The 12,555-nt window shown below is 39.9% G+C and overlaps 1 protein-coding gene across 6 annotated transcripts in view; it reads left to right on the top strand.

Annotated features, from left to right (window-relative positions):
• Nucleotides 1–12,555, top strand: part of ARHGAP28 (Rho GTPase activating protein 28) — a 179,983-nt gene that overhangs the window by 95,832 nt on the left and 71,596 nt on the right. For all 6 annotated transcript variants that reach the window (XM_023591273.3, XM_004466963.5, XM_004466961.5 and 3 more), the window contains exon 2: nt 6,708–6,895. In XM_023591273.3, the coding sequence (XP_023447041.2) occupies nt 6,708–6,895 (188 nt within the window). The remainder of the gene's footprint in view (nt 1–6,707; nt 6,896–12,555) is intronic.

The raw sequence follows: 12,555 nt of genomic DNA, 5'->3' as shown, positions 1-12,555 counted from the left end.
AATGAGATACCATCTTACTCCCATAAGACTGGCAGCTATCAAAAAATCAGAACACTACAATTGTTGGAGAGGATGTGGAGGAATGGGAACACTCATCCACTGCTGGTAGGAATGTAGAAGGATCCAGCCATTCTGGAAGACAGTTTGGCGGTTTCTCAGAAAACTAGCTATAGATTTCCCATATGACCCAGCAATTCCATTCCTGGGTATATACCCAGAAGATCTGAAAACAAGGACACAAACTGATATATGCACACCAATGTTCATAGCAGCACTAGCCACTATTGCCAAAAGTTGGAATCAACCCAAATGCCCATCAACAGATGAATGGATAAGTAAAATGTGGTATATACATACAATGGAATACTACTCGGCTATAAGAACAAATACAGTACAAACACATGTGATAACATGGATGAATCTTGAGGACCTTATGTTGAGTGAAGCAACCCAGACTTTGAAGGACAAATACTACATGACCTCTCTGATATGAAATATGTAAACCAAGCTGTCTCAGAGAGCTAGAGACTGGATGATAAACTTTAAGGTAGTTGGAAGGTAGAGGAAGGTTGTGAGCTGACAGCTACTTGGGTGAAATCTATGATAGCTGGAGGTAGGTATTAGTACAGGGAAGGGATAAAATGGGGGCATAGGGATAACTTTGGGTGGGGCTGCATGAGCTTTAGGGGTGCTAGGGATGGGAGGATGGGTCAGATTGTCCAAGAAATTGGGGAGAGGGTGAGGGGGACATTTGATCGTGGGAGATTGTCAGGTATGTGTTTGAAACTGTTGTGCAGAGAAAACCCTTTAGAGAATGTAATATGGAAGGTTGCCTGTTTGGAATGCTTGGGTGGGGGAGGGCATCTGACACAGGGCAAGCTTCTGGGGAGTGTGTGAGTGCTCATTTTGTCATAGTGGATTATATCATTGGGTGGAGACCCATACAATGAGAGTGAAGGTATACCCACATTCTGGGGAGGACTGATGTTCTCAAACAGAGGGAATTGTATCTCTTGAGAGAATTGGTGGCTCCCACTGGGGTAGGGCAGTCAAGTATGTCAAGCCCTCAACATTTTTGCAAGTATCTCTGAATATGGTCCCTCAAGTAATGAAGATTGATTGTCATGGTGGACCTTGAGGGGAGGGGGAAAGATGTGTTGAATACATGGAATCAGGGCAACTATGGGGAAATGGACGTGTTCCACAAGATCATGCAATGATGGATGTAGGACATATTAAATTACACCAAAAATGTATAAAAGGCTATAGGCTAAAATGTAAACCATAATGTAAAACATAAGATAACTGAAAATTTAGAAAATTGTATAGTCTAAAATATAAACCATAATGTAAACCCAAATGGAACCGTGTTTGAAAGCTATTGTTTCAATGTCTGTACATTGGCTGCAGCAAATATAATATGAACATGTAAAAAGATCACTGTTGGGGAAGGAACAAAGGGTTTGATGCTGGATATGTGGGATTACCATATATTGTATATGTGAATTACTTTGACCTAAAACTTACGTCAAGAGAAACTTAATAATTAGGGGGGAAAAAAAAGAAAGAAAAGAGGTAGACCCTGAGGACGAAATGGAAGAAATTGCCTTGCCACTGTACATACAGGGCAACACCTGTAGCAGTGATGAAAGGCAAAATGTCAAAAACAAAGCTTTTTCATTTTTTCATTTCTTTGATACCCCAATTTATTTTTCCTTTATTTAATTTTTCTAAATTTCTAGGTATTCTATATCTAACCTTTAAACCCATCACTATATTCCATTTTTCTATTAATGGAACTCGGCAATATATTGGGCTTCCTTTTTGAAGAAGTTTTGGACTACAGAGAAGTTCAACTGTGGCAGGGGAGAAGCACTGTGTGGCGTGTCATTGGTGAGGGGCACATGGTTGGGAGGGAGTTCTCCAGGGCATGTATACAGGGTACATAGAAAGGTTTGGATATTTTCATAGTGGTTTCAGTTGGAAATGACAGATGAGAGAGTGCCGAATTCCTGACCAGGGGAGCGCTATCACATTGCCCAATGGAACAACACCAATCCCCCAGGTGCAATGGCAAAGACCAATAAAGATGGATGGTCTAGCAATGAGCCTTAGACACGGATGGCTCCGATTATGAGCCTGAGTGCCTGAAATATGAACGAGGCCTATAGCTGTGGGGTGCCTAAGAGTTACCTCCTGAAAACCTCCATGTTGCTCAAATGTGGCCACTCTCTAAGCCAAACTCAGCATGTAGATGCATTGCCTTCCCCCCAGCGTGGGACAGGACTCCCGGAGATAAGCCTCCCTGGCACCGGGGGATTACTACCAAGCACCAGCTGATGATGTAACTACAAAAAGACCAGGAACAAAGAGGTCAACTCAGACTGGCAGAATATCTCAGCCTACATGTAATAACAGGTGTTAAAAACTGCTTTTTGACTTTGGATAAAAAGGGGGAATTGGAAAGGACAAATGAGTTTATATGGCTAAGAGTCTCCAAAAAAGAGACGAGAGGTCATCAGGGGGTGATGCTTATGCATGCCTCAGGAGGGTACCAGAGATAGCCAAGGTAGATGGAAACCCAAGTGCTGGTTCTCCTGAGGGCTGCAGCGACTCACAGGTTCTATGGTCAAGGCAGATGGCTCTGGAGTTCAGGGGCATGTCAGTTAGCCCTACTTTGGAGTGTGTTCCTGAGTGTGATGGAGTTGGGCTCAGATATAACCTTTCTACACATGCCTCTTCTGTTACTTTTACCAGGATTTGGGATGGTGTATACTCAGGAGACCTGAATCTCTGAACTGTCCATACGACGGCCAGGCCTGGGCCTCAGGAGACTTATAGCTCCTACCCTCTGGTTTCTTGGACTTACCCTGGCCAGGTGACAGGGAGGTGAAGAGGGTCAACCACCACACCAGGGAGCCAAGAGTGCCTACAGCTGCCAGCAGGAGAATTGCATCCATCATCCATGTGGAATCTAAACCCCCTCTTGATGTAGAGGGGGACTGGACATAGCCATCCCAGGTCCACAAGATGGAGGAATAGAGTATGGATTAGAGTGGACTTACTGGTGTTCTGCTGTGGAACTTTTGTGATTAGTAAGGGAAGAAATTGTAGTAGTGATATGGAGAGAGTGGCCATGGTGGCTGCTGATGGTTGGTAGAGGGAAGAAGAGATGGTATGGGGGCATTTTCAGGATTTGGAGTTGTCCTAGGTGGTGCTACAGGGACGGATGCTGGACACTGTGTGTCCTGTCATGGCCCACTGGGTGGACTGGGGGAGAGTGTGAACTACAATGTGTACCACTGTCCATGTACTGCAGTGGTTCTCCAGAATGTATTCGCCAAGTGCCATGGATGTGCCACAATGATGGAAGAGTTTGTTGATGTGGGAGGGGTGGCGTGGGTGGGGTGGGGGTATATGGGGACCTCATTTTTACATTTTTTGTAACATTTAAAAGAAAATAAAGAAGAAAAAAAATAAATAATTTCAATGCTTGTATTAGTCAGCCAAGGGAGTGCTGATGCAAAATAACAAAAATTGGATGTTTTTTAGTTTTTTTTTTTTAAAGATTTTTTATTTTTCGCCCCTTCCCCATCTTCACCCATTGTCTGCTCTCTGTGTCCATTCACTTCCATTCCACTTGCATTCTTGTCAGCGGCACTGGTAATCTGTGTGTCTTTATGTTGTGTCATCTTGCTGCTTCAGCTCTCCATGTGTGCAGCGCCACTCCTGGGCAGGCTGCACTTTTTTCATGTGGGGCGGCTCTCCTGGAGGGCGCACTCCTTGTATGTGGGGCTTCCCTATGTGGGGGACAGCCCTGTGTGGTACGGCACTCCTTGTGCACATCAGTGCTGAACGTGGGCTAGCTCACCATACGGGTCAGGAGGCTCTGGGTTTGAACCCTGGACTTCCCATGTGATAGGCAGAAAGTCTATCAGTTGATCCAAATCTGCTTCCCTGTTTGGTTTTTATAAAGGGTATTTATTTGGGGTAGGAGTTTACAGATACCAGGCCATAAGCATAGGTTACTTCCCTCACCAAAGTCTGTTTTCATGTGTTAGAGCAAGATGGCTGCCAACATCTGCAAGGGTTCAGGCTTCCTGGGTTCCTCCCTTCTAGAGTCTTGCTTCTCTCTGGGTTCAGGGTTCCTCTCTTCCTGGGTCTTGCTTCTCTTTCTTCTGTGAGCTTACTTCCCGGGGCTTCAATTTAAGGCTTAAGCATCAAGCTCCAACATCAAAACTCCAACATTAAAATCCCCTCAACTGTGTCCTTTGCCATGCCTTTTATCTGTGAGTCCCTACCCCTTAGAGGGGTGGGGGACTAATGACACCCTAATACTCCCTAAGGACGTGGCCCAATCAAAGGCCATCATTACTTAATCATACCCAGGTATAGACCAGATTACAAACACAATCCAGTGTCTGTTTTTGGAATTCATAACCATATCAAAGTGCTACACTTGTGTATGCCTGCATTTTTGCTTACTTTCTAAAATAAATTATGCTTCTCCATGCAGCCATTGAAGTGGAATCTCTAGATTGACATGGAAACATGTCTCTGACATGTTTTTGAGTGAGGGAAACAGTTCATAGAACAATATTAATATGGCACAAGTGGGAATGGAAAATCTTTAGTTTTGACTTCTTACAATCAGGTACAATTTAAAGTTTTGCACTTAAAATGTACTGCATTTTTTACATTGATACTCTGATTTTGTTTGTGTTTTCAGAAACTGATCTTGTTGCAAAAGGCAAAGACTTAAAAGCTTAAAAATAATAAAGGAAACTATTATTGTCTTTATAGCTATGGTGATTTCATATATACCAACCACTAGGAACTTCATAGTTGTCAAATTCATCCAAAAACGTGCGTTACCCAATTATCAAACAAAGCTATCCCAAGTTCTTTTTATATAGCACTGTTACAAAAAGTGGCTATTTTTTATTTTCTAAAAATGCTTTGATTTTTTAAAAAAATGAATCAATTAAATCATTGCGAGTTAATGTTAAACAACAACTAGAACTGCTTAGTCTGTTACCATTAAAGAATCAATGATAAAATTCTACAAATCTCTACTAAAGATGATTCCTTTAGTAGAAATGTGGGAGGATTCCTAGAGAATAGAGACCACACAAAAGGAATATTAATTTTTTTCCTACTTATGGAAATATATTTCCCCTTAGTATGCCTTCTAGATGCTCTGTAGGATGTGGCTAAATTTGACAGCAATCAACTGCTGCTCTGCATATCAAAACTAAGTTGCCCTGGGGAGCCAGTGTACCTCAGTGGTTGAGCATCTGCTTCCCTCGTACAAGGTCCCAGGTTCGATCCCTGGTACCTCCTAAAAACAAAACAAATGAAAAAGAAAAAATCAACTCTCACTGGGGAGCCAATGTTGCTCAACAGTTGAGCATCTACTTCCCATGTATGACATCCTGGGCTCAATCCCTGGTACCACCTAAAAACAACAGCAACAAGCAAACAACTACACTAAATGGCCAGAGTGCCACAGTCGCTGTCACTGTGCATTGCTCTGGTTGTCCACTCGCTCCATCTAAGAGTTCTTATCCTGGGTGAAACACCTTAGACCATACTTTGATTAAAAGGTAGTCTTTGGGAGGTGATTATTAAGGGGTAGAGTATATCGTTGATTTCTCTTTCTGTTTATTGTTATTGGAATAATGGAAACACCCTAATATTGATTGAAGTGATGAATCTACAGCTCTGTGACTATACCACATACCATTGATTGAACACTTTGTATGGATTGTATGTTTTATGAATGTGTATTAATAAAATTGATTTTAAAAAGAGGTAGTCTCAGCCTTTTGGTTGAATTCTACCTGAGCCTAAGGAGGAGGGAAACTTGGAGAAGGTTCTTTGAAAGGAGTTGCCCACACTGAATTCTATAAGAACAAGAACAGATTTTACTGCATGAATTAACTCGATTATATTCTTTATGATGGGAACTGAAATGTTGTTTTGACATAAATCACTTAAATCCCTCAGATTTCCGTATTTTGGCATCTAGCTCCCCTACTGCATCTCCCTCTTTTTTTAAGCTAACACTTTTTGAACATTTTTATGTTGCAAATGCTTTACATGTATTATTCATTTAATCCTCACAAAGAGTGTGTGAGGTAGGGGCTTCACTGGCCCTGGCTGGCTCTGGTTGTCTGTCTCCTGGCCTGGTTCTGGTTCTATTTATGGAATGATAATAGGAGCCTCCATTGTACTTCTCACAATTGGACCCTTAACTTAGTGGCAATCCATATCTCCCCTTCTCCCTGCCTTGACGGTGAAGCCTCTGTGCTGGGGAGCTAGTTCCTAAGTCCCCATCATAAAGTTGCTTTTTCAACTCACTGTTAGAGATTATTTTCTCTCCCTATCTCAGCAGCCAACTTTTCACACTCTTTTCTGTCATCATACTTTATGGAGACAAACTTTTACCATAGAGGTTTTGACTAATACAAATAGCTTACTACTTTATGAGGGTGTGAAAATTATAAAAGTACTTTCAAGCTTCTTTCGGTGTAGCAGCAGTGTCATTATGAAGTATAGAGGATGACAAAATCCACTGAATGGGGATTATTTCCTGAAACCCCTCTCCATCACACTAACTCCATTTCTCCAATAATTTTTCAACTTAAAGGTAATCCATGACCTTAATATAATAAATGACACCAATTTTATTGTTCTTTCCTTAGAGAATCCATTTCTCGCTGCCGAAGAGTTAACAGGATGCTCTCCAATGAATCCATACATTCTCCTGCATTCAGCCGTTCCAACTCACAAGCCTCCATAGACAGTGCCTCCATGGAGGATTTCTGGCGTGAGACAGAAAGTGTGAAAGAGGACAGCATAGGAGGGCAGGAAGAGGCCAAGCCGCTGGATGGTAAGTATGGGGCTTGGTCTGTTCTTCCCTTGTGCTGAGTGTCTTACATTGAATGTTGTCTCCTGTCTGAAGTCATTCTAGTAACAGTTTTAATGAATGAGTTAGTAGAATTCTGCATAGTAACTACCTGCTTTCACTGATATACGTCCCCTGGCTTATCCAAGATGACATGGATAAGGAGGGCTGGGTCTCTCTTATTCGCAAAAAAATCCACTGATCCTTTGCAAGTAGCGACTTAGGCATGCCATCTCATCTATGGTTTTGTTGGTTGTTTTTTTTAGGAGGTACCAGGCTTTGAACCCAGCACCTCATACTTGGGAGTAGACACTTAACCCCTGAGCTACATCTGTTCCTGCAATGAGAGCTGGTTTTTTCATTTGCTTGTTTGTTCTGTTTTTAGGGGGTACTGGTGATTGAACCCGACACCTCGTATGTGGGAAACAGGTGCTCAACCACTTGAACTACAGCTGCTCCTCTATATGTATTTGATTCAATATCAAATAGACTGAATATCCCAATTTTGATGGCTTTTATATCTGTATACTTGAATATGAATTTTTTAAAAAAAGACAGAAAAACAATTTGCCAGTATAATTTGGAGGAAAAAAATTTGATTTTGAGGCACTTACTGATATTAATATTAGAGAATGGTTGTCTTGTATACCATGAAGTGAAAGCCATGTCAAATATACTAGTTTTCAGTGAAGCTAAACAAAGAAAAATGAAAAATACAAAAGGTGGTTGAGACTGTGCAGTTCAGTATACCATGAAAATATACTGAACTACCTTCAGTCTCCAAAAAAGACTGAAGGTAGTTTAGTAAATAAACAGCCAAGGTATTTTCATTCGCCAGTTATTAACCACAAGACAACTACCAATATAAACTGAAACTTCAAAAATTCTTTCATATTTCATTTCCTTTTCTTTCACAGGACAAAGAAATAATAGTTTAGATGTACCACAATTAGTATACTTTGCATATTATTAGAAAGAAAAAGCTCCATAACACATTTAATGAGAATCGATTTCAAGGGAACCGTCTTCCATTCCTTTTACTTATTTATTACCTTCCCTTTTGCCTTTTTTTTTTTAACATTTATTTTATTTATTTCTCTCTCCTTCCCCACAGTTGTCTGTTCTCTGTGTCCATTTACTGCGTGTTCTTCTTTGTTTGCTTCTGTTGTTGTCAGCGGCACGGGAATCTGTGTCTCTTTTTGTGAGTCATCTTGCTGCGTCAGTCAGTTCTCCATATGTGCAGTGCTATTCCTGGGCAGGCTGCACTTTTTTTCATGCTGGGCGGCTCTCCTCGCGGGGTGCACTCCTTGAGTGTAGGGCTCCCCTATGCGGGGGATACCCCTGCGTGGCAGGGCACTCCTTGCGTGCATCAGCACTGCGCATGGGCCAGCTCCACACGGGTCGGGAGGCCCAGGGTTTGAACCATGGACCTACCATGTGGTAGGCGGACGCCCTATCCATTAGGCCAAGTCCGCTTCCCTCTTTTGCATTTTTATTTCCAGAAAGACAGAACTAGACACGTGAAGGAAAACATGCCTTTTTTCTTACTTCTCTGGGGTTATCTATCTATATTACAAACCATATGTTCATACTGATAGCCTCTAATTCCAATCTAACACTGCAAGCTATTCATTGTCTTCCTTTTTTCCATATTTACAACTCTCTTTTCCAATAATCAGGAACCTGGCTCCCCATTATCCTCAGTATATTTACTCATTTCCTCGGGTTTAAAGTACATAGAACACATTTTTTAGATCTGCCAGCCTATTCCACTACAAAAAGCAAACCTATTAACTAGAGTGTAATGTTTATTTCCAGATTTTTTTCTTGAAGTGTGTGCATGGATCTCAAGTGTACAATTTGATGAGTTCTGACCAGTGGGTGCACTTTAAAAAAGTTTTATTCACACACCATACAATCCATACAAAGTGTGCAATCAAAGGAGGTGCAAGTAACTCAAACATTTTGGCCAACCCAGGAAGGTTCCTCACCCCTTTTCCCTTCAATCTCATCACTCCCCACAACTTGCTACCCTTCCTAAGACAACAATGGTTCTGATTTTTTTTTTCATTGTTGATTAGTTTTGTATTTGGCTTCTTTCACTCAGCATGTTTTCAAGATGCATCGAATAGATCAGTAGTTCATTCATTTTTTTTTTTGCTCGGTAGTATTCCTTTGTATGAATATACAACACTATGTTTATCCATTTAACTGTTAATGGAATTATAGGTTGTTTACAGTTTGGGCTTTTATAATTAACTTCATAAACTGCAAGCACTCTACCAAAATGGTTGTACCTTTTTATACTTGCAGCAGCAGTGTACAACATTTCTGGCTGTTTTACATCCCTGAAACATTTGGCTTTAGGACTCAATTTTGGGGGAAATGGCAGTGGCCTTATGCCTTTTAAAGAATTAATATACACATATTTAACAATTCCCCTACTTTTAATTTTTTGCAAATCCATCTGGTATCCTTACCCTTTAGCCTAAAGAACTTCCTTTAGCATATCTTACAGAGTAAGTTTGCAGGTGATGAATTCTTTCTATTTTCATTCATCTGATAATTATTTCACCATCATTTTTGAAGGATATTTTTGTTGGATATATTATTCTTGTTTGACCGTTTATTTTTTCTTTCTTTCAGCATTTTTAAAATGCCATTCTGTTGTCTTCTGACCTCCATTATTCTGATGAGTCCATGGCAATTCATATCATTGTTCCTCTGTTCTGTAATGTGTTTTCTCTAACTGCTTTAAATATTTGCTTTTTAGTTTTCAGAAATTGACTTTAAGGTACCTAAGTGTGGACTCCTTTGCATCCAACCTACATGGAGTTGGCTGAGCTACTTGATTTTTCAGGAAATTTTAGAAATTTTTGGACATTATTTAAATTTTTTTCCATCCCATTCTCTCCCTTTCCCCCTCACTCTAGAACTCCAGTTATGCATATATTACACTATTTAATATCATCCCAAATGTCACTGAGGATCTGTTCATTTAAAAATGTTTTTCTCTCTATTTTTCATATTCGGGACTTTCTGTAGATCTGTCTTCAAGTTCATTGACCTTTTCATCTGAAGTCTCTAATATGCTATTAATCCCATTCAGAAAATTTTTCATTTAAGATTTTTTACTTTCCAGTTCTTGAATTTCCATTTTAGTTTTTTCTTATACTTCCTATTCTTTGCTGAGATTTCATCTTTTCTCTAATCATGAGCATCTTTTCCTTTAAGTCCTTGAGTGTAAATATGGTAGCTGTATTAAAGTCATTGTCCAATGTCAGGGTCATCTCAGGGACACTTTCTATTGACTGTTTTTTCTCTTGACAAGTGGCTCCATTCTTTTTCTGTTGTTTTGTTGTTGTTGCATAATGTACTCTTACATAATATTATGATTGATTTTTATCCGAGACACTGTGTTCTGTCTTCTTCCTCTAAAGAGAGTTAATGTTGGTTCTAGTACAGAGCTAATTTGGCTGGACTCCTACTCCCAATTGGTCAGTTATTTTAGCCTTCCCACTGTTGTTTTTCACTGGGATGCTTGGCATTCCCACACACCTTTTTAGTTCAGAGTTTTGTTATAGGTTTGTTTAGAGCTTATGCACAGATTTTGGAGCTCTCTCTTGTGAGGCTATCTCCTATCAGGAATATGTCCTTCTCTTTCTAGCAGTTCTGATAATCCCATATTCTCTCCTCTGACTCCTCAGATAAGTATGACTGTGACTTTCTGTTTGAGTTCAAGCCATTCTACACTGTCCGAACTGAGAAATGCCATCAGTTGAAAAGCTGTATAAATGTATAATTAAAGTTTGAGGTGTTTGTTTTATTTTGTTTTCTGGTTCTTGCCTGTTGTGCTTTGTTTCTCTCCAGTGTCTTCAAATAGTTATTTTACACATTTTGTTCAGAGTCCATAGTTGCTATACACAGGCCTGTTATTTTGATACAAGCTACTCCATCTTTACTGGAAGTTTTATTCTCTTTTTGATGTTTTCCCAGCACTTACTAAGCTGGTGAACTTTTAGTACAGAATGATACATATAATAGCTACACTCATTTTTGAGAGTTGGTGTTTTTATTCTTCAGTTTACTGATTTATTAGCAAAATTTTATTATTATAACTAAAGGTTAATTAATTCAACAAGTATGTGTATTACAACTAAAGGTTAATTAATTAATTCAACAAATACGTGTACTCAATATGTGCCATGCACTATGCTAAGTATTGGTGTTAGAGTTAAAAATAAAAGCAGAAGTTTCCATCTTCCATAGAGCTTATAATCTAGTGGAAGAGAAAGTAATGATATAGATAAATCTTTTGAGAAAAATTATCTTAAGGAAAAAGAAACAGAGCAGTATTGGGGAAAATAGCAGTAGGACCTGACCTGATCTTAGAGGTTCAGGAAAAATTACTTTACTGAGGAAGGGCTCTGTAATCTAAGATCTGAAGGATCGACTGAGCACTAATTATATGGTCAAAGAGAAGAATCTGCAAGTTGAAAGGCCGTGTAATGCACTGGAGCATGGAACTAAAAGTAAACCGTGTTGCTGGAGAACAGAGAGTGAGCAGAGCATAGTACAAGCTGAGGCTATAAAAGTAAGGAGCTCCATGTCTTGTAAGCCATGTTAAGGGTTTTGTTCTTAAACCAAAAATCAAGGGAAAAAATTGTTGCATGATTTTAAAAAGGGATAATGGATTTGTGCTGCATATGCAAGGATTACTTTAGCTACAATATGGAAATTGGATTGGATCAAAAATGGCTGTGGGTAGGGGAGTGGATGTAGGTCAAGTGGTTGAGTGCCTGCTTCCTATATACAGGGTCCCAGGTTTGATCCCAGATACCTCCCACAAAGAAATGAGCAAACAAATGAGGAAACTAATTTGGGGTAGCCAGTGTAGCTCAGAGGTTGAGCACCAGTTTCCTGCATACACGGTCCTGGGTTCAATACCCAGACCTGGTATATTTACCCAGACCTGGCTATGAGCAGAACTCTTGGGAGGCTATTGCCACAGAGCAGGTAGGAGAGGGTAGCACATTGGACCAGCATCATGGCAGAGGAGATTGTGAAGTGGGCAGTTTTGGAGAATTAATAAAAAGGTAATATCTTTTGCTTCCAAAATGTGGTATTGTTACTAGAGTACCTATTTGGTGGTGTATAGTAAAAAAGGAGATGTCAAGAAGATGCTTGGGTTTCATGCTTAGCAAACTAGGTGGATAGAAGATTTCTTGCATTGAAATGTGGAATACTGGATGAGAATAGAGTTGGGAATGAAGAGGATGAGTTCAGTTTTGAACATCCTGAGATTGGCATATGATTGATTGAGCCAAGTAAGTACTGAGTAGGTGGTTGGATATATGGAGATGAAATTGAAAGGAGTGTTGTATGTTGAAGTTATACATTTGGCAAGTAGAGTAACAAGCATAGAATCACATTGTCCATAATGCAGCAAAAAGAAGTAGCATCAATATATATTGTGGAATTCCTTTCCTATGGAAAATATATATTCTACATAGTCTGCAGTCTGAGTCTAAGGATTTAGATCATCCTAATTCCCAGTATATGTAAGAAACTGGGCAGGCAAACCTGGGTTTTAAATCTAGCCTCACCAATTACTCTTTCTTCCTCCTTTTTTTTTATCACTCCTT

The sequence above is a fragment of the Dasypus novemcinctus genome, chromosome 16 (genome assembly GCF_030445035.2).
Source record: "Dasypus novemcinctus isolate mDasNov1 chromosome 16, mDasNov1.1.hap2, whole genome shotgun sequence".
Lineage (NCBI taxonomy): Eukaryota > Metazoa > Chordata > Mammalia > Cingulata > Dasypodidae > Dasypus > Dasypus novemcinctus.
The sequence above is the reverse complement of the archived record's forward strand: the minus strand, read 5'-3'. Positions and strand labels throughout refer to the sequence as shown.